We start from the raw sequence: 27513 nt of genomic DNA, 5'->3' as shown, positions 1-27513 counted from the left end.
AAGCACGACTAATTTGATCGTATGTTGGAGCCTTAGTTCGGCCTCGATATAAATCCGTGGGAAGAACCATTATGGACGATGTTGTCTCACAATGGAGTCTGTTCTACGTTGGGTCCGTTACACGTCTCATGAGATTGCTAATGCGACGCAATCCGTTATGATTGCTTCCAATAAACACTTTAGCTGTGAAGCGAGATTAGCTCCAGTTACAATATTAAGTAAGAATGAGACAAGGTTTGTGGACCGTAACAAAACGGAAGTCTTTTTGATTCTATCTGTATTCAGCTTTCATGTTCTCAAAACTATTTGCTCAAGTAGATTTAATTTAGTTTTTCGGAAATATCTTACATTACACTAAAGGCTTTGATAAGAAACTCTAAGTTGAATTCGATTCTTCATTCATTATTGACTTCACAATAAATTTATCTACTTCAGAAGTCTTGGCTTGTTTTATTAATACTTCAGTTGCTTCAATAAATAGCAGATCGAGTACACCGAGATGAGATTGGCTCTTGTTACACAGTATTTGGTTTTGCTCTGGATCGCAAGTAGTCGAGTTAGACCACAAGAATGTTTTCATTATTAAATTCAATACCATTACGGAGGACTGATTTAGCTTCCAGCTTTGAAGTAGCTATTTGTTCTGATTTTCCTTTCCGAATATTGGTTGAGGTATTCATTTATTTTATTTATTACGTAATGACAAGATTAGATCTGAAAACTGCTCAGACAACAGTAAGTACAGTCGACTCTCTTTAATTCAATCTCTGCAAATTCTGAGATTTTTATGTCCCTTTCTATCTGCAACTTCGAATCATCGAGAGTACGTTTGATTACGTAGCAATAATTTTTTGTTCGACTTATCAAGTTCACAAAAATGTATTAATTTAGTTCGGAATATAAAGATATTTTCTAGGGACCTCGTGATAACGTCGAATTACCGAAAGGTTTGAATTATCGAGAATCGACTGAATCATAATATCACCTAAATTACGTAACATGCTTGTTAAATTCAAACTTAAAACAGTCCTCAATTAACTGACCCATTAAAAGGCTAATATAAATTGTGTAAGATAGCAAACGAGGCTATATTTAGCGGCGTTCCTTCAGTACATGATAATGAACGAGTCATCAACTCATTAGTGATACACTAGTCATTAACAACTGTATGTAAACAAGATCAAAAATGAATCACGCCATTGCGGACGGAACTGTGTGACTACCACTTCCAACTTGGACTTTAGAAACAACACTGTTATGTAATAAAAGATTGTAAACAATGTCATATGAACTTTATTGAAATGAAATTAATACATTTACTAACATTCTTTTTTTACTTTATAAGCTTCTGAAACGTTATACATGCGGTTCAGTATACAATTACAATAGTGCAGTTGTATTAAATTTCGATCGTTGTTTCACGGAACAATTGGGTTAATTACCCAAGCGATGCATGCTGCCGAATTAGATTGATTTATTTTTAATTACTTAAGTAAAACGCTTGTTAATATAATATACTACATTTGTATTGTTTTCGAAGAGCTTATTTTTTGTGAATAACATTTTAGTTTCTTCAAATAACACAGCATTTTTCCAAAACCAGTTTTGAGATAAAAACTAGAATAAATAATGATGCATAATTATCACATCAAACTTTGTAACAATAGGGAAAACCTCTGACGGACGGAATTTCAAATTAAATCTGTCTGTTAACTACACTTATCTCTAGTGTAGGATGTTTATTGTGCTAATTATATTACGAAGAGTTACGACCAAAAAAATGGCTGGTATCAACATCACACAACTCATTCGTGGCCACGTGAACATAAACGTTTTCGGTACACGTGTCCGCACTCGAGAGTTTGTCCGAACTCATGCTCATGACTTATCAAACGACCGAATTAGACGGTTTAGCGATTTTCATTATAAGACGCAATGACGCGGTTGTACGATTCTGACTCAGAGCCAGATCGTACTATAAAAAAATGTACACTACTTAAATGAAACTCTCGACACGAAATGATAACAGTATTAATTGACTTTTAGTCACCCACTTTTATATTTTCCTAGGTAATTGTATGGTACGTGAAATCCACTTTTAAAGCAAACCACACAATCTTATCACATTTCACCAGCTCTATTTGTTTGGTTTAATTTATTCAAAAGCGTGTTTAGATACGGGTGAAAAATTCACGTTGTGTACTGTTCTAATAATTAGTACTCATATCATATACTGACAAACGCAATCGTGTCATGGATTGACTACAAAAAATGATTATGATAAATAGAAACCATTATATGCTGAGCTCTATACAGGCATCGCTACCGATTAAAGTTTAACCTTACTATCATTCGAATAGAAATGTTTTTTTATTACATTGGTCCAATACTGGAGGGTCTAGTTTAATTGGGCGATAACAATAAAGCAGCTCGTTTAATAATCGCGGGCGTCTTGGCCAGTAGCGTGTCGCATTCCTCGAGTGCCGATGTTGATTGGCAACAATGAAGGGTCAACATAATTAGCGTGGTAATTGGCTTAGTTTGAAGCTAAGTACATGACTCGGGTCTTTCAGCAAGGAATTTTAAGCTGGCGCCAAAAGATTGAAAAAGATAGTAGGTATAACAGATAAAGCAATGAGTAATTCAAACAGTGTACAGTAGTGCCTGCAGTGAGCTGATAACATTGTAATACAGACAGAATGAAACTTCCTCTCCTATAGAAAAGTTTACGCAACCAACTTTTGCTTTTATCCACTTTTTGCTTCAGCTTCGGTTTGCGAGCAAAAAGTTAGGCTAGTGATGTGTTAACTTCCGATTTCCGTTTAAGGCTGCGAGTGAAGATCTTATGATTCCGTATTCAAATGGAATTACCTAGTAATGTAATTTCAAGATGTTTTAATGTTTTTATTGCAGCAGTAATTTCAGTCGCATTGGGCGGGTCGCATGGCCGGCTTCTGAAACCCACTAATTGGCTTGGTACACAAAACCGGTGCTACTCGGCTTTGAAGCGACAAAAACAAGGTTAAACCCAATACATTCTACATTACTATCAATTGTTTTAAATCAAATGATCGATTGCTGCCCAACAAAATGCTTTGTTTCAAGCGCTACATGAACAAAAAGCAATTAATCTTCGGACAAAGCCGTTGATTAATGCTTTGAAAATCTTTAACAGAGTTTAGCTTTTCGTGAATATTTACGCTCTGTTAGAAATATTAAACATGACGTTTTAACTTAATTGTTCATTGAAACGTCTTGTATATTTTCTGCTAACATACTATCCATCCGTAACACGGATGAGCGACGAAGTTGAGGAGGTTTTGGAGGAAAAACAAACTCAAGGAAATCATTAAGCATGACTAAAAGGTAAGGCTCCATTGCAGCACAAAAGGAATTTACATTTATAAATTACGGATCATGAAGATTGACGACAATTTGCCAACCTTGTGTTGTATTGGAAGCGAATGTCACAGAGACGGCGACGAAAATAGCACTTACTTGGTGCGTCGCTTCGTTACCTGGTAAGACATTTAAGTGAGTAGGTATCATTCAACGAGAACAATACCACAACACTACTGACAATGTAACAAATAGACCACCATTTAAGACAAAGAACATGAAATAAACACCTTTCAAACGATTATTCTACTAACTACTACAGATTAGCAAGCAATAACTTTAAAATATTAAAGAATCTAACAAAGTTAATTATTATGAAAAGAAAAAACCTATCTTGCTTGCTTGAGAGTCTACAAGGAGTCTTAAGTAGTTAGTTATTGCTGAGAAAATAAGTATACGTTTAGTTATTGTATAACTATATGTATTTGCAACATTCAATCATTGCAATGAAAAGTAGGAGGTTTTAGTTCTCTACTTATTACAAATATCCTGCGTAGCTAAAAAATATAGTACCTAAATTATTTTTGTTTACTTCCACGAAACTCGTCAGACGAATTAAATAAATAACTAGTGGGAGGCTGTCCATTATCCTCAAACCTTAATCAATTATTCTTCTAAGACAAAACGAGACCAGCTCAGCTTTGACAGAAATTAATTACAAGCTTAAGTTGGCTTCAAAAATATTAATTTCCGAGATACGAAAGTATTCCTCCGAGACCCGAATTTGGCTAAAGCCGTATAAAATTGGCCGCCCACGGATAAGTTTATCTAGGAACAAATCAATGTTTTCTTCATCATACAAAATCGAGAAAATACTTGAATTTGTTTCGGTATTATGAGTATGTTTAACGGTATAAAGTCTTTACGTTAATGTCAAGGGTTTTGGTAGGTAACCTGGCAGTGCCGGCGTGAGGGCCACTGACACCCCGGGCGAAAATATTGTGGCGCCCACTTGAGGGAAGCATTATCAAGTGTTAGTAGTAGTTTTTAATTTTTTTGGCGCCCCCCAGAATTTGTCGCCCTGGGCCATCGCCCCCTCAGACCCCCCCTAACGCCGGCACTGTAACCTGGGGAGAAAAAGTACAGAATCTGGCGTGTTGAGGTGAGACCGTCAGGAAATCGAGGCGGCCGCTTTCCGTCGAGACGCTGACCACTTTTACTTTCGCCCCCCGTACATTCACCTGGGCCAACTGCCGCGGTCAAAGACGCCCTACATAGCGTCCGACCAATGTGTACATTGTACAGTATCTTTAATAGACAAACACTGGGCTAATCGATAACACGAAATCGGGAAGCAAGCCTATAATAAAAACTCGTTTCTAAACGTTTTAGTTAATTATTCCGGATATAAATAGCAATCCTTCATTGATTTATTGTCATTAACGTATTACGTCATTACGACTGTGTGAACCACATTTAGTTACCCAATTACGATTTTATCTCTTCTATTGAATACAAATAATACTAAACTGTAGATAGTCCTTTAATGTTATTATTCTATCATTGTTAATAAATGCCAGAGATCATTGTAACAAATAAATACAGTAAAACAAGTTTAATTGTAAATAGCCACACAGGATATTTAAATAATCACGTTTTTCTTTTAAATGAGGAAGTTATGAATAATAATTAAAGGAGGAATATGAGAGATACACAGATTATGTGCTAACTACTTAAAATTATTGTAAGGCTCAGAACAAAAACAAAAGTAAAAATACACAGGCCCAAAATAAACAACAAAACAGAAGTAAATAAGCCTAAAAGAATAGCTAATTAGGTAGTACACTTTCCAAATTATAAAGGTTTCTATTTACTCTTTAGAATATTCACACTGGCAACATTACTAAGCTTCCTTCACACTCAGTGACAGGTGTTCAACTTAGCAGAACATACCTTATGTGTGAAAAAAAAAACAAGTGGTTCATGGAATGCGAGTAAAAAGGAAACAACTCATTATTAATGAGCAAGATCCCAAGGCTTTAATATAATGTAATGTTCAAATACATTAACATAAAAATACCTAATTAAGCCATTAAAAATGTACTCCATCATCTATGGCTGTAAAATTTTCATAATTTTATTATTATATTCTTTGTTTAAGATTATATTCTATTATGATGATGCAAATAAGTGTTACGGACAAAGGAAAGTTTTTATATTTGTAATAAAATATACAAAAGCATTAATATGTACATATAAGTTACTGATATTAGTTTTAAGGTTCTTTTTACTAAGTTTTTCTTGACAAATCCATTCTTTTTATTAATTAACAGGAACTCAACAGTTTTAAATGACATAATAGACACATATTTCTGGCATTAGTTATTCTTGATAATAGTAATTTAATACTAGACAGAATTTAATACTGGATTGGAGATATCAAATAATTTTGTTACATATTATCTACACTATTATTTTTAATGAAACCTAAAACTTGTACTGTTACTTGTTGCTCAGAATTCAGATATTTTTACTAACATAAACCTGTTCTTTTTTATTTATAACCAACAATGATTATAATAATAAACCAGATTGGTTATAAAATACAGTCTATATCAAGTAAATAAAGTCTATCTATCTAACAATAAAATCTTCTCTGTCTAACAAAATCTAACTCTGAAAACAAGTATGAGTATTTAGTATCTATTCACACACATTACCTTATGTGATTGATAATTTAGAATTTGAAATGCATTCTCTGACTAATACAGATAAGATATAAAATTGTTTATTTCATTTACCTTAGATAAAATTTAAGGACAGCCATTCACTTTATTTATTGGAGTCAAGTTCTGAACAAATCTGATTAAATTGAATCATTTTCAGATCAATGTACCAATATCATTAATAAACAGAGATATGTTTGTACCTTTATAGAAACTTTAAATTCAGTCTGTAGATAAATTGAATATTTTTTTTAGAAATATTTATAAATAAGTTTTCAGTACATTGGTACTTAGTTTGGTATTCACCTACAGGTAAACCTGTTGGTATTTACCTTTAGATGAAATAGGTTGGTATTTACCAACACCTTTAAATAATATAGGTAATCTAATAAATGTTTTCAAACTTTATTTAGGTAATTCTTTATTATTTACGTCATCTAAGCTTGCTCATGTGCATGCATGGTTATTGCGTGTGAGCCAACTCATAAAAAGATAATAAATTATTGGTAATCTACATTTTATAGGCCCTAAAACCATGATAGTCATTAATTAATGTAATAGATGAATGTTATTTGGTTTTATTACAAACATTAACTTTGTTTAGAACAATTTTAGTAAGACAAAAGTATATTTATGTAGCAATACAGTGTGTTAAAGGTATTTCTGATTAGTTATTGCCTCCAAAATGATTCATAAATCCATTGCCCCTAGGCCCTCAGTGATAAATTAGATTGCTGAACTATAATGATCATTAGTTGCAGTTAACTTATTTTTGAGCAAATACTCACAATTATGTCATAATGTAGATATAGAAATGTGTAAATGGTCTAGCACATTCTGAATTTTGAAGTGAAAGACGATAAGAAAATAATATTCACTAATTCAAATTAGTATAGATTACACTATATCAGAAGATTGCAGTATCATAATGTAGATAATTTTATGTTGATAAATATGTTAAAGCCTACGTAGCTGTACGGTCGAAAATTGGTGACTAATGAAAAAAAGTAAACAACATGAAGTTTTGTTGAGTTTCTGTTTACTACGACACTGGAGCAAGCAGACAAAAGTAAACTTGGAAATTTTACACTGTCGTGACTAAGCGTACTGACACAGAATCTATAGTACGTTCAAATCTTGATAAAAAGTAGAAAACGGGACAATAAAATTTACATACCTGAAATCCAGACTGAGGTTTCTCTGATGAGTCGTGGCTTTGGGGGTTCGGACGTCGCTCCGACTTCCGTGGACGGGTACATCCTCTAACATTCTCACACACGCGATGCAGCGGCACAACACAATAATATACCCATAGCACTACCTCCCCGTAGTAAAATCACAAAGTAAATAACAACATGGCGTCCGCAACCAATACTACAAACGCAGACAGAGAACCCTTGCTCTTGCTCTTTTACCCCAATTCCCAACAAATCTATCTACTCACAGCCGTTGATGTATCATCAATATTTATTGCAAAGCAGTATGTATGTATTGTAACAATCAAAGTATGTAAACCTTTGATTGCCCTACAAATTCTTCAACACGTAACCCAGCGTAGGTATTGTGTGAAGAAAAACAAACAACGAAAAACACTAAAACGATTTTCAAATAAAAATCAACGGTAGGCGTAATAAAAGAAACAAATTCTTCAAAATTAAAGAAATCGATGACGCTCCAACCGAGACGACATCCTATTATTTTTCATTTTGTGTTTTTTTTTTTGTTAGCAGTCACGTAAATGTATTTTATAATTGGCAACACTTTGCAGTATTGCACAGATTACTAAGAATACTAAACAAAACGGACTATTTCATCAAGAAATACTATTTGTTTAAAAGTGTAAATACGAAATACTAAATGTATCTGTTCATAGTCTGTACTTAGTATCTATATTTTTACATTTTTACAGAGCGTAGGCTATAAAATTAAAAAAAAATTAGGTGTCAGAATTTTGCTTTGGGATGAATGGGCCAACTCGATGTGATAACGGCATCCCAGAATGCCGGCGTGAAACTACGCCACAAATCACCATAATATATATCTACATGTCTGAACTATGCTTTACGCTTGAGTAATATTTCATTAAGAGTGGGATTACCGAAGGCCCAAACTTTCCCTCATCACCAAATCACATTCCCTTAATGACCGGCAACTCCTCTGGTGTTTACGAATGTCCACACGCCAAACCGTACGCATGGGTGACGCTGACGACACGCAGATTACTTTCCCCTATACTTATTATACTCTTTGCAATCAGGTGATCAGTTTGTCTGATTTGTGCTATCATTAAAAATGTAATGTCCCAGTACTATTATTAGAACTTAATATTTACCATGTTTATTCACTTTGGTGAGTTTCCGTAAATATCCCGTCATTCTAATAATAGTGTTAAATGAGTTTTAATCCCAGTACTACTTAATAGTAACATAAGATGAAAGAGAATATTCTCAAAATAAAAATAACTTTATTTCAGTGAATCCCTTCATGGACTCACATAATTTTATGCAGGTGTGACAAAGAGCAGAAGCAGACGCTAGGAAAGGAAATAAAACAAATTGTTTCACTATCAAAATACTTGATTATTCAGTGAAAGCATTAAATAAATTAATATAAAATCTTAACATAGTGCATTACAAGCTACAAATTAGTAGAAATTAATATAATACAGCATTGCACAGTAAGTTTAGTTAGTATTGTTTATGGTTTTGGGGATGATTCTTGAGATTGTCTTGTGGAAGGTTGTCTTTTATGAACATTAGGCTTCCTCAGTCTGTGATAATTGGGCATAACTTTGCTTAAAAAGTCTAGTTGTAATAGCTGCGATGGCTGTTTCTCTAGAGCTTCTCGGACATGATGTTCAGAGCCCCATATCACAGTGTTGTCTGCTAGAGTTTGTGGTGCTGTCAGACGACAGGCTGCCCCTGGAAAGATTTATAAGACATATAATTGTAATAGGCACATATATCTCGCATCAGGCTGAAGCAATTTTGATGCACTTTGCAGCATAGTATTTTTAAGACTTATGAGAAGATTTTAGGTATATTAACCAACTTAACAAATGGAGGTTCACACATTAATATGTGTTTAAGCCTGTGTGGTGAAAACAATTTTTTTAAACATAGGTTTATTTAAGATTATCTAGTTATCTGTAAAGAAATTACAGCAATTTTTGCCATTGATTGCTTAATTTTGTTCCTACTAATAATTAATATAAATTTACCAATAACACATCCGCTTCCTATTTTGACATCAACACCTACAAATGACCTGCATTCGAAGACATTGCTCTCTCCTATGTGGCCACACGGGGACTCCAACTTGCAGCCCACTTCAAACACATTGTGAGCTCCAATGAATAAGGGTTTTGGAGGATTCTCCTGCTTGTCACTTTTTCTGAAAATTAAAAATGTTCTGGCATAAACAATGTGATCTGTGTGTGCAAACTTGGATACATTCATAATTATAATTAATGAGAAGAATCTGCAGTTAGATTATAACTCTTAGGATAATAATTTAGTAATGTTTAATCCTACAAAATAAATCTCATCTGCTTACTTGTGAATAATAGTAGAATATTCTTCAATAATACAGTATTCTGCTATTATAATAGGTCCTCCTTCCGCAATGATTGTTACTCTGGGGTGAATAACTGTGCCTCCACCGATTGTGATATCTCCTTCTAGTGTACAATCCTCGCAAACAGTAGCCCCAGGAAGAATTTTAACGCTAAAAGAAATAATTTACAAACCAATGAACTATTTGTATTTTCAATGGAGCATTGAACTTAGTCTATAATAAAATACACTTACTTGTGAGACATGTTATTTAGACAAAATTATACTCTAGAACTTGGAATGACAATAAAAGTAAAGGGAATTATTTAACTAAGTATTAAACTATTTTGGAATAATTAAAATTTCATCTTTCGTCACCGATTTGACAGAGGTAGCAAGTGACATTGAATTTGACAGTAAAAGTAGTGTGATGACTCATGAAACTCTATGGAAGTTTTCTATGATAAAAGTTTATGTAATCGTTTGTTAATCGACTAAACAATCAAACAAAGTAGTTCTCTAGTTTCGGGAAAATATCATGTGTCAAGTGTCAAGATAATACCTACGGCGGGAAACAAAACAAATTGTTGATTGTTGGTTGGATTTCATTGCCGAAGTTTATTTACATGTTTTTATATTTTATAAAATTACTTCAAGTATGGAGATAACATTTCCATTTCCTTTCAAACCCTATGATATTCAAGAAAAGTTTATGAGAGAACTTTATTTTACTTTAGAACAACAAAAACTTGGAATATTCGAAAGTCCTACCGGAACGGTAAGTTCATTGCTTCCGTTTTTACTCATAACTTCTAAGTAAGTAGTCTAATTTTTTATGGTGACTTGCAGTGAGTATCAATCAATCTTAAAATCCAAATATTAATTAAGGTTAGGTATTTTTTTAACACACAAAAATTGGTCAGACAGAATTTCATACTTGATTCAAAACTTCTTTTACATACCTTTTTTTTTGCTGTTTTATTATGTGATTTTATGTTGAAACTACTCTTCACTGTTTTAGGGTAAATCATTGAGCATTTGCTGTGGAGTTTTAAAATGGTTGAGGGACAGTAATCAGAAAATACTTGAAGATCTTGAAAAAGAAGTGGCTCAATTGAAGGCAGAATTATCCAACAATACAGGTATATTTTTTGTGCATTTTTATTTATTACTATTTAGTGTGGTGTAATGCCTTACTCGACTCTCGACTCGTGAGAGTCGGTATTTTACAATCCACCCGCCCTGAGACCCTCAAGGCATTATTTTACTATTACTATTTCATCGTAGTATGTGTATTTATAAGTAAATATACTATTAAATACTATTTCATTATGTATATGTAAGTTAGCTTGCTTACAAGACATAAACTGGATTGATTTTTTTTTAATTCACACATAATCTACTAAAATTTCAGCATCCGATGACTGGCTCACAGAGGAATACGAAAAAATAAAAAAGAATCAAAATCTCATATCCTTACAACTGAAACTAGACAAAATTAAAAAGCAAAAAGAAGTATTTGATCAAATGAAAATTCGAGTTTCCAAACAGAAGACAAATGCATCTAACAAAACTATTGAATTCTATTTTAATAAGAAAGATAAGAGTGAGAAAGTGGAAGATGATAAGGAGAATGTTCTAGAAGGAAAAGAGGAGTCTGAAGAAGATAGAGATCTCATTTTAGAAGAGCTTGAGGATAAGGAAGGTGGTGGTTCTGATACAGAAGAAATTACAGAGGATGATAGTGAGCAAATGACTAAAGTGAGTTTTGAAGAATTTTAAGTTACAAGCATTTTTTAGTTTTAAGATTTTGAGGTTAAATAAATAATGGTACCTATACCTAGCTAAGTAAAGGGGAGACCTTTGTTCAGCAGTGGAAGTCTCTCAGCTGATGATGATGATGATACCTAGTTCAAACTTTTACACCTACTGTTGTGTCTCTCTGCATCACCCTAAGGTTGATTGTTAGAGAATGCCAAATTGGCATGAAATCCACCAATGTATTAATGTATGGTACATAAAGTGTAAAATGAATAAATGCTATAACTATAGGTAATAAAATAACATCATTATTATGTATAACAATTAGATGATAAGATTTCTTCCATGAGTGCTGGTCATCATTGGTTTTAGTAAATTTCTTACTACAGTTTCAATAGTCAGTTCGTTCAGATTCAAATTTGATTCTATTTTTCAGATATACATAAGCAGTAGAACACACAGCCAACTGTCTCAGTTTATAGGAGAGATCAAGAGGACTGTTTTCAAAGAGGATACCAGAGTAGTGACTTTAGCTTCTAGACAACATTACTGCATCAATTCTGAAGTTGTAAAGCTGAAAAATGTAAATCTTATTAATGAGAGGTGAGATTTTTCTTTTTTTTTATAATGATGAGTCATACTTTGGCATAGATGAGCTGGAGTGATACCATTGTCCTAGACAACCACCACCACCTTCGCAGAAAACTCTCATTAAAATGCTTGAGTTGTATTCCACCATGTTATTGAAGAGATTGGAAGTCCTTTAAAAGGCAGATACACAGGCCAAAGACAGGTCACATGTAATTTATCTAGTGTTGTAGGTATATATAGGTGATGCTTATCGCTTCACTTGACATCAAGTGTTCTGTTTGCTGATTTATGCCTATATATCTCAAAAAATATTAATTTTAACAGATGTCTAGACATGCAGAAATCAAAATCGAAGTCAACAGCAGTAGGGGAAGAGGGGAAAGTGCTTAAAAAGACGAAAACAAGATCATGTACCGCCTGTCCATACTACAATCAGACTAATATAACACGGTTGAAGGAGAGAATGTTGGTGGATATTATGGATATGGAGGATTTAGTCAAATGTGGCAAAGAGCTGAAGGCTTGCCCCTATTATGCTTCTAGAATGGCCATGGAAGACGCTGAGGTAATGTTTATTACTTACTGATTTTTGTATGTAGATACATTGATGATATGTTGACCTTCCTTTTTCTTAAAACTGATGCTGAATCTAAACAGAAGATTGCACATATTAGCATACCTAAATATTGGTCATTTATGAGTTATGAGTCCCATTGATGTAAACTAAAATACTCCAAGCAACAACTCAGGTATCCTACCAGGGACTCCCTAGCTGGCAATCACACTTTAGACCATTTGATTTGATTATTTATTAGCATTCATTACACTTTTGCTCACAAAACCTTCCATAGTTCTTTTAAAATGACCTCTACTACAATTGACATAAAGCTGAAATTGTATATTACAGATGGTTCTCATAAGTCACGCCGGCATAGTAAGCTCAGGTGCCCGTTCAGGTATATCACTAAAACTGGATAATAACATACTAATACTGGATGAGGCACATGGACTGACGGCGGCCCTAGAAAATGCTCATTCAGCCCCAGTAACAGTCAAGCAACTGAGCTCAGTGAAGACATTCTTGCAGTTTTATATCAACAAGTATAGAGCGAGGTTGAGTAGCAAGAATCTATTGACTTTGAATCAACTTAGTTTTGTTGTGGGAAAGCTATTGGGTGAGTTTTGTTTATTAATTAAGCAACTAGTTTAAAAAGTTGATTGCACGGTTATCGCGATGGCTGGGCAACCGACTGCAATGTAAAGTGATACCCGTGTGGAATAAATCCTTCTTTGAACCAGAAATTGTTGATTCGACTCTGGGTGTCATGTGTATGTGAAATTGTAAGTTTGTAAATGCACCTACAATACAGGAGAAAAGAATAATGGGGGCAACATAAAAAAAATTAGACCCGATTATGTCTTAAAACTATGACCACAGACTGAGACAGCATCCTCTAATTACCTGTTATTTAACTGTGATCCCCAAGCCCTTTGTCTATATCGTTAATTATGACACCCCATCCCACTGTTTACCTTTTTAAGTGTTGTTTGCCATAAACCATAATTTCAAGCTTCAAGCTTTACTTTCATTTTACTTTGTGGAATAATCGATCCTAGCGGTCCGAGCTTTGCAATAGCGTACTCTACGAGGCGTTGAAATACTAAAGCAGTTTGACCCTTACATATAATTGTAATTTTTTTTTTTCAGGTATGATAAAACCAAAAGATTCAACCGACAAAAAACAAAATGAAACTACGATTTACACCCTTGAGGACTTTGTAATAAAGGCTGAAATTGATCACATGAATTTGCGTCCTTTAGTAGAATTCTGTAGGAACACTAGACTTGCTCCTAAGTTACATGGCTTCTCTATGAGGTACAGTCAGCAAGCGCTTGAAGAGGAGATGAAGAAGAGTACGGTTAGCAAAAAAAGTTCGTTCGAAATGTTTATGAGCAATATATCTAAGAAGAAGGGGGAAAAAGTTGAGGTTGAGCCAGAAGTTAAGGAGAATGTTACTGTTCAAGCTAATGTAAGTAAATAATATTATGGTAACTGACTTATAATATATAGTGCGTCCAATTTTATTACTTCTGCCCGCGACTTCGTCCGCGGAAAATTAAAAAAATTAGGGTTGCACTACCCCTAACATTTAGGGGGATGAAAAATAGATGTTGGCCGATTCTCATAGATACCGGATAAGCACAAAAAAAAAATCATCAAAATCGGTCAAGCCGTTTCGGAGGAGTATGGCAACGAAAACTGTGACACGGGAATTTTATATATTAGATTTTATTACTTATGTACCTAGTTCCTTTAATCAAAGGTTTATTCATAAAGGGTAACTTGATATCACTTGCCTATTATTTTATTGCTGTTGATGCTTGATAATATAAGTATTTATTAGTTCCAGATTATATTATCAGACTTTCTTTAAAATGTTTAATATTAAAAACTATTACAATATGATATATCAATCTCAGTGCATTAAAAAGCGATACTGACAATGCTAGATCTTTTAAATATTTCTCTTTTTATTTTAACAACCAAATCAACCAAACCTGAAAATTAGTTTTACATTGTTCTCACATAGTTGAAGTAATCGAAACAATGTAACCAAGAATTGTATTGTGAATCTGATTGAAAAAGATTAACCTATGGAGTTTCTTGCTTGTTCTTCTCCATAGGAATCTACACTTTGAAACAAGCAAATAGCTTCACTAGAGGACTGACCGTCAGACAGACGTTATTAATATTATTATATTTGCTTTGACGTTCAAAAGTGCCTTCCTGGTCTATTTGAAATAAATGATTTTGACTTTGAAACTGTACTCTATTACAATACCCATAAACTCTACATTCCAGGTACCAACAGAGACGTCAGCGGGCAGTGGTTTGTACGCCATACTGGATTTCCTAGAGATGCTATGTGACCGCAGCGAGAATGGACGAGTATTGGCGCAGGGAGACCAGAACGGAATGCTCAAGTATCTGTTACTCAACCCGGCTGAACACTTCGCTGAAGTCGTGAGGCAGTGTCGATCTGTTAGTATTTTCGTTTATTTATTTATTAGAATTTTAATGATGATTTGTGTAATCCACGAATAGTTGTGTGATTTGTAGGTATGTGATAAGTATTGTATTCTCAAAGTCAAAGTCAAAGCATTTATTTCAAATAATCCTCAATTTCGAAACGTCGAAATTGAATTGCCCCTCAGTTTGTCTGTCATTGAAGCTAGGTGCTCGTTCCAAAGTGTAGCTTCGAATGGAGAAGAAACTCCATCGTTACTATTTAAAAAAAAAACTCATAAACACTGCTGTGACCCTGGTGAAAATCTTAGTGTTGCGCAGGTTACAGTTCGCATCTATATTATGTATAGTGAGTAGAGTAACTATTTTATATATTTATTATTACTATTCCTTCATTACAGGTGATCGTAGCAGGAGGTACAATGGAGCCTATAGCAGAGTTCCAAGCGTTACTAACGAGCCACACAAACGACACTGGCTCAGTAAACGTAGTACGGTGTGAACATGTAGTGCCGCCGGAGAATGTACTAGGACTCTGTCTGTCCAAGGGACCTACCAATGTTAGCCTCAACTTCTCATATGAGAACAGAATGTCTAATGAATTGGTATGTTTTAATTACTTCTTTGCTAGTTACTATAATTTGGTGGTGTACATGCTGCAACGAGGTACATTTTTAACGACTTTTAAAGTAGATGGTTCGAAGTTTTTGACAGTACATTCTGACTGTACGGTTGACGCGGTGGCTGGGCAACTGGCTGCCGTGCACCGGGTAGCGGGTTCGATTCCCGCACGGAGCAACTCTTTGTGTGATCCACAAATTGTTGTCATGTGCATGTGAACTTGTATGTTTGTAAACGCACCCACGACACAGGAGAAAATCCTAGTGTGGGGCAGCGTTTTAATAAAGAAGAAAAGAAGAAAAAACATTGGTTTTTCTTTAGGCAACTTTCTTGCTGCGAAAGTTTTTGTGAACTATGTTTGTTAACGCACCCATGATACAGGAGAAAATCCTAGTGTGGGGAAATGTAAAAAAAAAAGTCAAGACAAATGCTTCACCCCTTGATAATCACTCTACTTTTCATAATCATTCACACATCACATCACATCATCAGTCGATAAAAGACCACTGTTGACCAAAGGCCTATGCTCACACGGAGAAGGTTTGAACATTAATCGTCACGTTTGCGTGTGTCTTAAACCTTCAGGCCACTACGACGTTTTCAACATAAAAAACATTCCCACTGTTCACTACAGCTGACCATTTTATTTCACAGCTCAGCGAAGTCGGCCGTATTCTCCGCAATATATGCAGCATAGTTCCCGGAGGAGTCGTGTGTTTCCTACCATCGTACTCTTACGAACATACTGTATACGAACATTTAAAAACCAATAAAGTTATCGAAGCTATCACTAAGAAGAAAGCCATATTCCGTGAGCCAAAATCTGCGTCTGATGTTGATCAGGTAAGGATGTGGGATTTTGTATCTTATTTCTTAAAGTTAAGGTTCATTTTTGTCTTTAATTGGTGTAATTCGTGTATGCTGTAGGTTGTTAATCTATTTTGGGCTTTAATGCTATAAAAAGAGAGTTCATAATTAGGATTGAACCATTGTATAATTCGAATATGCTGTAGGTAGTTAATCTATTTTGGGCTTTAATGCTATAAGAAGAGAGTTCATTATTGTTTAACAACAATATAATTCATATAGATATATTTTCTTTATAGGTTTTAAATAAATTTGCATCAGCTGTCAAGAATAAGGATGGTGAACATAATGGAGCTTTATTGTTAAGTGTCGTTGGGGGAAAACTCAGTGAAGGTCTGAACTTTAGGTAAGTTACAACAGCTGCTTTAAAGTGAACTCTAAATTAATGTAGTTAAGGTTTATTTTAGATAAATAATACTATAATAATACGTTATAAGTTAAATTGAAAACCAAAAGTTTGTTTCCTACAATAATTTGACCGCGATTGGCAATTCCTTTTTAGTGTTATTACACATATTGTATAATCCTTTTATTATTTTTTCAGTGATGATCTCGGGCGATGTGTAATGGTGGTGGGTATGCCGTACCCCAATGTAAAATCACCAGAGTTGCAGGAGAAGATGAACTATTTGAATAAAACTGCAGGCGGCAGCGCGGGGAATATTTACTATGAGAATCTTTGTATGAAAGCCGTGAACCAATGTATTGGTGAGTAGAATACTTCTACATATATGAGATACATAACAAAACTTGGAGCTGATTAGGTTATGACTTACTAAAGTATCAGTTTGACGAGGTTGATTTTAGTAATCTTAGTTAGGTATCGCTTCTGCTCAAAGATTATGGGCCCCTGTGTGACTTGAAACTAGTCGAGTAAACTTATCAATACCAGTAGTTTCAGGTTACTATAGCCCGCTGGGGTAATTTTGCCCCAAATTGTATAGCGTATATTAGTTTTTCATTGGTCTAAAAGTTAAAGTGAAAGTTACCGTGTAGGGTCAAAAAACGGTCGATCTTACGGTAATTTAAACCGTGGATACCAAATTTAATTTAAACGATTCAGGTATAAGACAAACCGTTAATAAATTGTTAAAGATATAAATATATGTATGTGTACAGGTCGAGCCGTGAGACACGCCAACGACTACGCTTGCGTGCTATTAGTGGATGAACGATACTCGAGGCCTCAAACTATGTCCGCTTTGCCTTCATTTGTACAGGTAGATGAATTTTCTTATTCATGAACTACAGAGAATCTTGTTAATCAATTTATATTCTGGGTTGCACCATGGCTGGAGATTTCACAAGTGCGACTATAAGATTGTTGAACAGTACCCTTAGTACGAGTTTGTCTTACGAGAGCCTTCGTCAGTCTGATTGGTTGGTTTATTCGAGTTGGCCAATCAGAGCGCCGAACGCGCTCGTAAAGCAAACTCGTACTAAGGTTTCGATTACTTTTAACGTAAAGCTAACTCATACTAAGGTACCGTACTGCATATTCATTGTAAAACATATTTGTTACCTATATTATTCATGAATTCTATATTTCGTTCAAATTATATTTGTTTGTTACAGAAATCGCTGATATCGAATTGCAATTTTGGCACGACGATTAGTAATATAGCGAGGTTCTTTGCAAGACATAAAGAGAGATGAAAAGTCGAAATGGCCTAGTGATTACACGAAGAAATTCTACATGGGGGCCATCCATTAATTACGTCACACGTTAAGGGGGGGGGGGGGGGTGAACGAAGTGTGACTTACTGTGACAAGGGGGAGGGAGGGTTTTTAAAATTTCGTGACGTCACATTTCAATTATTATAACTGTTAAAACACTAACTTAAAACTATAATCTAAAATCTCAAAAATCAATCTCAAAAAATCTAGATGTAAAATTATAAAATGTGACGTCACACTAGGGAGGGGGTCTTATATGTTAACAAGTGTGACAAGGACGGGGGAGGGGTCAAAAATCATGAAATTTGTGTGACGTAATTTATGGATGGCCCCTGAGAACATTGGTGGTAATCATAGGATATTCTGTGAGAAACAATGGTACCGCTATAAGCTAGTATAGTAATTATGCATTATCTTAATTTATTATATAGCATGCATGAAACATGAAATTGCCTTCATAAACATGGTCTATGTGGAGATACGATTTCTGAAATCTATGTAAATGTGATAGAGAACAAAAAGCTTTAAATAAATACTCAAAAGTAACACTGTGTTATATTTTAAACCCACAATTCGATTCAGATGCTTTAGTTACGCTCTTTACTGTTGGTGACCGACTGTAATACTAAAGCCACTCCCCAAGTATGAGGATTATGGTAAGCAAGATAGATATAATAATGATAACGCCTTTAAAAATAATAAGAATTTTAGGAGAAATTGGAAATCTTTCAAATTAAACGAATCTTTGTGTAATTTAGGTGTATGTATTAACAAGTGCTTAAGTAATATAACAATAATAAAAACATTTCAGCGTTTATTACAAAAACCAATCACCCGAAAGAAATAAAAACTGTTTAAAAGTCAAAAAAAAAGTCAAAGCATTTATTTCAATTAATCCTAAATTAGGCACTTTTGAAACGTCAAATTGAATTGTCCGTCAGTCTGTCTGTCAGTGAAGCTAGGCGCTCGTTCCAAAGTGTTGCTTCGAATGGAGAAGAACGAGCAAGAAACTCCATCGTTACTCTTTTCAAAGAATGTTTTTTACAATATCTCTGATACATTATTTGATCATTTACCTATTGTCTATATATGTAGGAACAATGTAACGACAATACGACGTCAAAACTATGGGACAATAAAACCAATTTGTAAAGAATATAAATTAAAAAAGCGGGTTGTTTCAAACATAGTGCCCACATATGTACACTTACAATTTTGAAATAATGCTTCTATACAAATAAAAAATAATCTTTAATATAATTTTTCAAATAAAAAAATAATAAATAACTGCTTGATGCCACAGGATCCCTAGACTACATTGGAATAAATTACTACTTTAATTTAACGTGTAACTAGTGATCGTCTTAGAGCATTGTCTAGTGTGAGCGAGTGTCCAGTGGAGCCGGACCAACATGCTGCCACACATTTTTATCTTCAATATAATCTGACAGTTTATAATATGCCTGTTTACACAGTTCACGCTTTATACAAGATTTAAATTTTTTCTCGTTCAGATTCAGTATGGTGGTTGGTAGTTTATTGTAACACTTAACACAAAATCCCATGAAGGATTTCTGCACTTTGGACAATCGGAATTGCGGTATAGCTAACTTATTTTTACCTCTCGTATTAAAATTGTGTCTGTCGCTTCTTTTTTCAAACAATTGTTGATTTTTTCTCACGTACATAATATTTTCGTAAATGAATTGAGAAGGCACTGTAAGAATGTTTATAGTTTTAAATAGTTCTCTCAAAGATTCGCGACGGGGCAAGTTATATATTGCTCGAATAGCTCGCTTTTGCAAAATAAAAATTGATTCTACATCCGCAGCTCGCCCCCACAGCAAAATGCCGTAAGACATTATGCTGTGAAAATAACTAAAATAAACAAGCCTTGCCGTACCTACGTCCGTTAGCTGCCTAATCTGTCTAACTGCATAAGCAGCTGAGCTTAGTCTCCCCGAAAGTGCTTTTATATGGGGCCCCCATTGCAATCTGTCATCTAATGTGATACCCAAAAATACAGTCTCCTTAACAAATTCCAACTTTTGTCCGTTCAAAGCAACATAACATTCGTTATTTTGTACGTTTGGCAAGCAAAATTTAACACATTTGGTTTTTCTCTCATTAAGCGCCAAGTTATTAATAGTAAACCACTCATAGACTCGAAGAATGGAGCTGTTCACGTCGTCAAAATTATTCGTACGTCGACCTATTTTAAAAATCAGTGATGTATCATCTGCAAACAGAACCATTTTTGGTTCATTTTCGAATATGAGTGGCAAATCGTTTATGTACACTAAGAAGAGGAAAGGACCCAATATTGAACCTTGAGGAACGCCCATTTTTATCTCAGACCCTTGTGAATTAACACCGTTAATATGAACTTTTAGCTGCCTATCTCCTAGATATGATTTCAATAGACGGAGCGCAGTGTTTCTAATCCCGTAATGATTTAATTTCAGCAAAAGTGTCTCGTGGTCAACGCAATCAAATGCTTTTGAGAGGTCACAAAAAACACCTATGGCATCCTGTGCTTCCTCCCAGGCACCAAATATTTCTTTCATTAAAGTAACACCGGCGTCAGTTGTACAACGACCTTTAGTGAAACCATACTGCTGATGGTGGAAGATGGAGTTTTTATTAAAATGATGAAGCATCTGAGACAGTATCAACTTTTCAAACACTTTGCTAAGGACCGGCAAAATAGATACAGGCCTATAATTATTAGCTTCTGTGGTTTCGCCGCTTTTAAATAGTGGGATAACCTTGCTATATTTCATAAGGTCAGGAAAAACACCGTCATCTATACTTTTATTAAAAATCATAGCCAGACAGGGCGCTATAGTTTGAATAATTGTTTTGCAGACTTTCACTGATAGTCCCCAAAGATCTTCAGTTGATTTTATTTTAATTTCTTTAAAGACCTTTACGATCTCTAGAGGATTCGTATATTGAAAAATAAAGTCATGTTGACATGATTTTACATTTTTTTTAAGCAAACTAGCTGAGAGTGTAGCTGAAGAATTTAAATCTCTAGTTATTTTAATAGGAATATTAGTAAAAAAATTTTCAAACTCCTGTGCTACATCACATTTTGAAGAAATTTGTCCAATTTCAGATCTTAATTTAATTTCTGAATTATGTATTTTTTTCCTACCAGTCTCATTTTGTATAATTTTCCAAGTTGTCTTTATTTTGTCATCAGCTGATTTTATTTTATTGCTGATATAAAGACGTTTTGCGGCTTTGCACACTAATCTAAAAGTCTTTGAGTACGACGTTACATATTGTTGAAAATGGGGGTCGTTATTATATGGTTTCATGCCATAAAGATCAAAAAGTTTATTTCTACTCTTTCGAATACCTACAGTAGCCCAATCGCTAAATACAAATTTGGTATGAATATCTTTATTTTTGAGTGGCAAAATATTGTTAAATTCCTTGTTTAATAGTTCAAAGAAATCGTTGTACAACTTATTCACATTACTAATATCAAATGTTTTTATACTTAATTTACTAGCTAAAGAATTGTTTAATTTCTCCAAATTTCTAAATGTAGTTTGTCTAAATCTTATTTGAGTTTTTAGCAAAGTGTGTGTTTATGTGAGGGGAAAGTTCACGCAAAGCATTTTTATTTCCTTTTACAGAGGGGATTTTTGCTAGTTTTGATTCTCTACAATCTACAATATGAGTATTGTCATTTCAAACTCAAAGTATAACATCACTAAAAACCTATGTACTATATACTCATGTATTGCCAAAATTAAAATTATAAGATGGAATTTGGTCCAACAATGATTATGGGTTAATTTTTCAAAATTCTTTCGAACATTGTAGGTTTTTATCTGTCTTTTCAGTTTGTGACAATATAGTTTGTTCCATTGCTTCTAGATTGATGATTAACAGATACTAAGTATGTAAGCTCATAACTTATTATTAACTTTTATCCTAACTTCACAAACATAATATACAATTATGTACATACATATATTATCTACAAGACTACAAGTAATACAAAATTATTATAGGTGCAGTTTATCAAGGTGACTTATCAAAACTGCAGCTTAAGCCAAGATTGTAGTCTATCAATCGACTTATTGATTTGTTTACGTTCACCACATGACTTGGTAGTGATAATGAATAAAACCCACACTTCGTTTTCTATAATATCAACAAATTGTAGACAGTCCAACTTGGTTAAGACTGTTGATTTATTTCAATTGAGCTATGCTCCTTACTTTACATAAAGTTATATCTATTGCTTAGCAACATAATATGACTTAGAGTAGATACAGTGGCCAGCAAATGAACCTACTCCTTTTTGTCTTATTCGATTTTCAACTTTATCGTTAAACTATAAAGACGAAAATACAATGAAAACATTCACAGATTGGAGTAGGTTGATATGCTAGTGACTGCTGTTAATAAGTATGTACATTATTTGTCTATTCTGACAAAGCCTCTGGCAGTGTAGTGCCGCAAGGTCCTTGGAAGTAGAAGTGGAACTCGGAGGTAGCAGGAGTGGGTGCTAAGTTAAACTCGGCTACAATTGCTCCTCGGGCGGCCGCCTCTGGCGCAAACATTGCCGCCGGGTACACTACTGATGATGTACCCACTACTAAACAGACATCACAGGTGGACATTGCTGTTTCTGTGAAGAAAATAAATTATTGTTAAAGTTAGAAATAAGATATGATTTTTTAAACTTTTTTAAGGTCTAGATCAAAATAATAGTCTGTCAGTCTGTCCTTCAGTGAAGCTAGGTGCTTATTCCAAAGCATAGTTCCGAATAAAATAAAAAAAACTTAAACTTCATTTGTTACTCTTTTAAAATATAATATGGTTACATTTTTTTTATTTTAAATAAGGAAACACTTACTAGCTTTGTCTAACACAGCAATATCTAAATTTTCTCCAAACCATACAATGTGTGGTCTCAGTAGACCACCACATTTAGGTTTCTGGCAATGTGGTAGAGAGCTGATTGGGATATCTGAACCTCTTACATTCAAGTCTGGAGCACCTCTGCCTGCTAAAGCCTGGAAATTATAATGTAAAGGTATTTAGCTATTTTAAGATTATGTTTAGAATAAAAGGCTTGAAGATAATTTAACATAGTGTCCACTGTTTACTTGGAAAAATTACTAATATTGTAAGAGCACTTGACTTCTAGAGGAGTTTAGAATTTGCCCAGGCACTTCTAGTTTAAGACTTTCAGAGATTAGAGAAATATGAACTTGTAATATTTATAAAACATTCTAAAACAACTTTAAAGGTATTGAAGCACAATTAAGTACCTACTTGATAGGTAAGCATTAATAATATTTTTACTTTAACTTAAATTTAGCAACATCTTCAACTTACTTCACAAATAGGACTATCATTGTTGACTAAAACCTCTTTACATTTAGTACACCTAGTCTTGAACAGATTTCCATGGAGTTCGATCAAGTCAGTAGTACCAGCTCTGGCATGTAATCCATCAACATTTTGTGTGATTACTGTTATTTTTTTATCACCTCCATGCTTAGCTTCATATTGAGCAATGGCTAAATGACCCTGAAAGGAAAATTATGAGTAAAAATTAATGTATGTTGCTATTTAAATCTTTAAGTATAGTGCAATAAACTTTGTTATTTTCTTACTAGATTAATAGAGTAAGTACCTACCTGTGATGTAAAATATAGGAAATAAAAATTTATCTATTCAAGAAACTCCATTACAGAATTTACAGATAGGGAACATCACTTCAGCACATCATTATAATGAGTTGAATAATAAAGAAATACTACTTACAGCATTCGGTTGTGCGTTAGCTGCTACTTCGCGCCTATAATGATAGAATTCCCAAACTAAGCTAGGATTACTTCGAAATGCTCCAGGAGTAGCAAGAGACGTCGCCTCGTATGTCCTCCACAATCCACCTGCACCGCGAAACGTTGGAATTCCAGACTCTGCACTAATACCGGCTCCCGATAAGACAACAATCTCTTTAGCCGATCTTAATGCTTCCCTGAACTTTGGCATATCACTAGACTGCCGCGAAACCATGATTTTAGGAAAACTACAAACCACTACCGTTCTACGTATTGTTCTTAATAAACTAATGGACATATTGAATTACTGTACAAAGTTCAAATGTAAATTATTTAAATAAATTCATTATAAAACTCGTATGAAAATTGAAAACACTGCGAATGGCAATGGTAGTCAGATGACAATTGACAGATGTCAAATACTTTTGACTTTGACTTATCTGTTATGATAACATTCAGAATTGATAATAATTATTTATCAGACAGTTGTTTAATACTATTTGGAATATTTTTCTTATCTTGTCGTCGTACATATCGTAATGCCCACTCGGCTTTGCCAGTTAGGTACGTGACCAAAACCGGTATTTTCTGAATTTTAAGTACCTAATCTGTCTTAAGCCGACCTTTCTATCTACCTTTGTATGCTAGGTTTTGACTCATGTAATAAAAAATCAATCTTAACTACATAATAACATAGACCTCTTCTGAAAAATCTTCAGATACATAATATTTAGGGTCAGGTTCTACTTAGCTAAAAGGTTTCAATACAAAAATGCAATCTAAATAATAACGTTTTAATAAATACTAGCGCTGTACACTCAAAAATTTCCTTACAATACACATTTTATTTACATCAATAAAATACTAATACAGTTTCAAAAACGACATACTTAAATGTCTAGAGCCTCTGGCAGTGTAGTGCTACAGGGGCCAACAAATGAATAATGGTAATTAGAGTTTGTATCAGTATTATTATTAAATTCTGCTATTATAGCCCCATTTTCCATTGCTTCGGGAGCATATTGGGCGGCTGGAAATAGTAGAGAGGGTGACCCAACCACTAGGCACAGATCACAAGCTGAAATTGCTGCTTCTGAAAAAAAAAATAAACAAAAAAATATTATGTGTCATTCAGCACCTTTTTCAATACAGAGCTATTATTTTTTGCTCACCAGATGGCATTAATGTAGCATGAGGTCTGTTTATTCAATCACTTTTATTAGCTGTAAACATTTGAACATCCAATAGTTTTTTTGTCTACTTAATAGGATGTTGTTTGTTTAGCCCCCATCTCACTGATTTGATGCTATACTAACTACCTTTTATGGGACAAACAGTACTCAAACTAAATTAGTTGCCAATCATTGATATCTATATTCACCTGCTTTTTCAATTACAGCGGGGTCTATGCTGTCTCCATACCAAACAATGTCTGGTCTAAGGAGGCCTGTGCAACTGGGCTTACTGCAGTGTGGTAGCAGATTCTCTGGGATATTTGAATTAGTTTCTTTGCTATCTGGAGACCCCTTGTTTGCTAAAGCCTGAAAAAAGAATAGACTTTTTTTACTGACACATGGTCACTAACACTAACATTAGGACTTAAGATGGGATATTTTACATAAATAAACATGGTAAATATCCCATCTTAAGTTCTAATGCTAGAATTGACTTTGTTATAAAAAAATATCAATATAATATCATTTTTTTATTTGAACTAAGTTATTCAGGTATTTTTAAGTTATAAATATTTTAGTAATTATTATTTAGTGTCTGAATTCTCCAGAAATTAAGTTTTTGTTATTTTATACTTACTTCACAAATAGGGTGGTCATTATTAGGCACAACATCATTGCACTTGATGCACCTTGTCTTGAACAGACTGCCATGCAGTTCTATCAGGTTTTTAGTGTTGGCCCTAGAATGAAGTCCGTCTATACTCTGTGTAATTACAGTTATCGACTTGTCTTTGCCGTGTTTTTCTTCGAACAATGCTATCGCTTTGTGAGCCTGAAAAACGAAAAATAAGACTATGAATTAAAAAAAAGGAAAGAGAGCATGATAAGTTACTTACTACATTTAATAGTTATTTACCTCATTAGGTTGTGCTTTTGCAGCCATTTCTCGTCTATAATGATAGAATTCCCAAACTAAACTAGGGAATGTTAAGAAAGCCCCTGATGTTGCTAGTGAGGCAGTCTGATACTTCCTCCAAGAACTAGTTTTGCCGTAAATGGGAACACCAGATTCCGTGCTAATATCGTCACCAGTGACTATAGCAATATTTTTTGCAGCCTTTAAAGATTCTTTGAATAATGGCATGTAACTATTATGCCGGGTAACCATCATTCTAGGCACACTACAAACTATTAAATTACTACGAACTAGTAGACATAGAGGAGTGATTTTTAAAGGCATTATATTTATAAGGTTGTTCGTCAAATCGAATTTATAATAGCCAAAGTTCGATGTTTAAACCTTATAACCTAAAATTTTGAGTATTTTATTTATAAAAACAAAATATCTACTAAATGTCAAGTCAAATCTGTCAAATGTCAGTTCTGATGACATTAAACATTGCGTTCATAAACTTTGTAAATTTTTTTTATTTCCTGTTAATAAAAAATAAAAAGCAATATTTCCTGTAAGTATTAATAGTAAGAGGTCAAAATCCTTGAATTTTATAGATGGAAAGCTGGTGAAGTAGTAGGAGTTGGTACTCCTGCTTTGAGTCGGAGTCCCAGTAACAGATAAGGTTTTCCGCAGCCCCGGTAGAATTACGTACCTTATCTACAGTTACAGTAGGTAATCATTGTCACATACGTAGTCATCAAGTAAAATAAAGAAGCATTGTTATGGGATTTGTTCCCAGGATGTAATACAATGGCAATGCAGTCATAACCATGACAATAATAAACGGTTTGTGTATAGGTCAGTGTTTAACAGGTATACAATTATACATAAATCGTACCTAATGTTTAGATTTTTAGTTCAGAGGCCGCACGACTGCTGATTAAAAGGTTTCGGATGTTTTAAACATAAATATAGGTACCAAATCACATAGGTAGGTACTATGTAGATATTATACATCACACTAGACCCGAAACAACGATTTCTGGATTATACAAAGAATTGTTCCGCGCGAGAATAGAACCCACGACACGCTGGGGTTGAGTCTACTGCCACCCAACCAACCCTTATTGGTGTTGATAAAATCCAATATTTTTTTGCCAACTTAGGAATCGAACGCGAGACACCGTATCGTTAGTCGCACTTGCGAATAATCAACCAACAAGGCAATTAATTTTAACGTATTTCACTAGTTAATGGATGCACCAGAGGACCTCAAAAAACAAGACGTACCTACCTATATCATACGTACGTCAGTAATAGTGTAACAAAATGACACGTAAGGGTTAAAAAATCAGTGCCTATGTTATTTTGAAATTAGGTATTATACGTCAAATCAAATTAAGTAGTTAGTAGTTTATATAAGTCGTTAGTTACTTGATAGTCACGGCTTAATCAGTAA

At 34.1% G+C, this 27513-nt stretch overlaps 5 protein-coding genes across 5 annotated transcripts in view; 1 reads left to right on the top strand and 4 right to left on the bottom strand.

The window, feature by feature from the left end:
- Nucleotides 1-7779, bottom strand: part of LOC118268102 (phosphatidylinositol 4-kinase beta) — a 45244-nt gene extending 37465 nt beyond the window's left edge. The window contains exon 1 of the mRNA XM_050706583.1: nt 7243-7779. Coding sequence (XP_050562540.1) covers nt 7243-7334 — 92 coding nt within the window. The 5' untranslated portion in view covers nt 7335-7779. The remainder of the gene's footprint in view (nt 1-7242) is intronic.
- An 841-nt stretch (nt 7780-8620) lies between these two features.
- LOC118268270 (dynactin subunit 6) lies at nt 8621-10028 on the bottom strand. The gene is made up of 4 exons (XM_035582688.2): nt 9875-10028; nt 9621-9791; nt 9286-9458; nt 8621-8986 (listed from the first exon to the last, which is right to left on the bottom strand). Exons 1-4 carry the CDS (start codon nt 9883-9885, stop codon nt 8763-8765), a joined length of 579 nt encoding a protein of 192 aa, XP_035438581.1. The 5' UTR covers nt 9886-10028; the 3' UTR covers nt 8621-8762.
- Nucleotides 10029-10182: 154 nt separating this feature from the next.
- LOC118268246 (ATP-dependent DNA helicase DDX11) lies at nt 10183-18210 on the top strand. Its single transcript, XM_035582655.2, has 14 exons — nt 10183-10397; nt 10641-10761; nt 11034-11380; nt 11817-11983; nt 12296-12536; nt 12879-13146; nt 13680-14002; nt 14836-15015; nt 15402-15605; nt 16276-16464; nt 16728-16834; nt 17033-17196; nt 17608-17708; nt 18064-18210. The coding sequence occupies exons 1-14, from the start codon at nt 10278-10280 to the stop codon at nt 18142-18144; spliced, it is 2613 nt and encodes an 870-aa protein (XP_035438548.2). The 5' UTR covers nt 10183-10277; the 3' UTR covers nt 18145-18210.
- Nucleotides 18211-18909: 699 nt separating this feature from the next.
- LOC118268341 (NAD-dependent protein deacylase) lies at nt 18910-24398 on the bottom strand. Its single transcript, XM_035582790.2, has 4 exons — nt 23965-24398; nt 23533-23727; nt 23048-23207; nt 18910-22819 (listed from the first exon to the last, which is right to left on the bottom strand). Exons 1-4 carry the CDS (start codon nt 24280-24282, stop codon nt 22614-22616), a joined length of 879 nt encoding a protein of 292 aa, XP_035438683.2. The 5' UTR covers nt 24283-24398; the 3' UTR covers nt 18910-22613.
- Nucleotides 24399-24764: 366 nt separating this feature from the next.
- On the bottom strand, nt 24765-26514 carry LOC118268233 (NAD-dependent protein deacylase). Its single transcript, XM_035582627.2, has 4 exons — nt 26076-26514; nt 25797-25991; nt 25366-25525; nt 24765-25077 (listed from the first exon to the last, which is right to left on the bottom strand). Exons 1-4 carry the CDS (start codon nt 26397-26399, stop codon nt 24875-24877), a joined length of 882 nt encoding a protein of 293 aa, XP_035438520.2. The 5' UTR covers nt 26400-26514; the 3' UTR covers nt 24765-24874.
- Nucleotides 26515-27513: the final 999 nt, after the last annotated feature.

This window comes from Spodoptera frugiperda, chromosome 29 (genome assembly GCF_023101765.2).
Source record: "Spodoptera frugiperda isolate SF20-4 chromosome 29, AGI-APGP_CSIRO_Sfru_2.0, whole genome shotgun sequence".
NCBI lineage: Eukaryota > Metazoa > Arthropoda > Insecta > Lepidoptera > Noctuidae > Spodoptera > Spodoptera frugiperda.
This window is presented reverse-complemented; position numbering and strand designations above follow the sequence as displayed.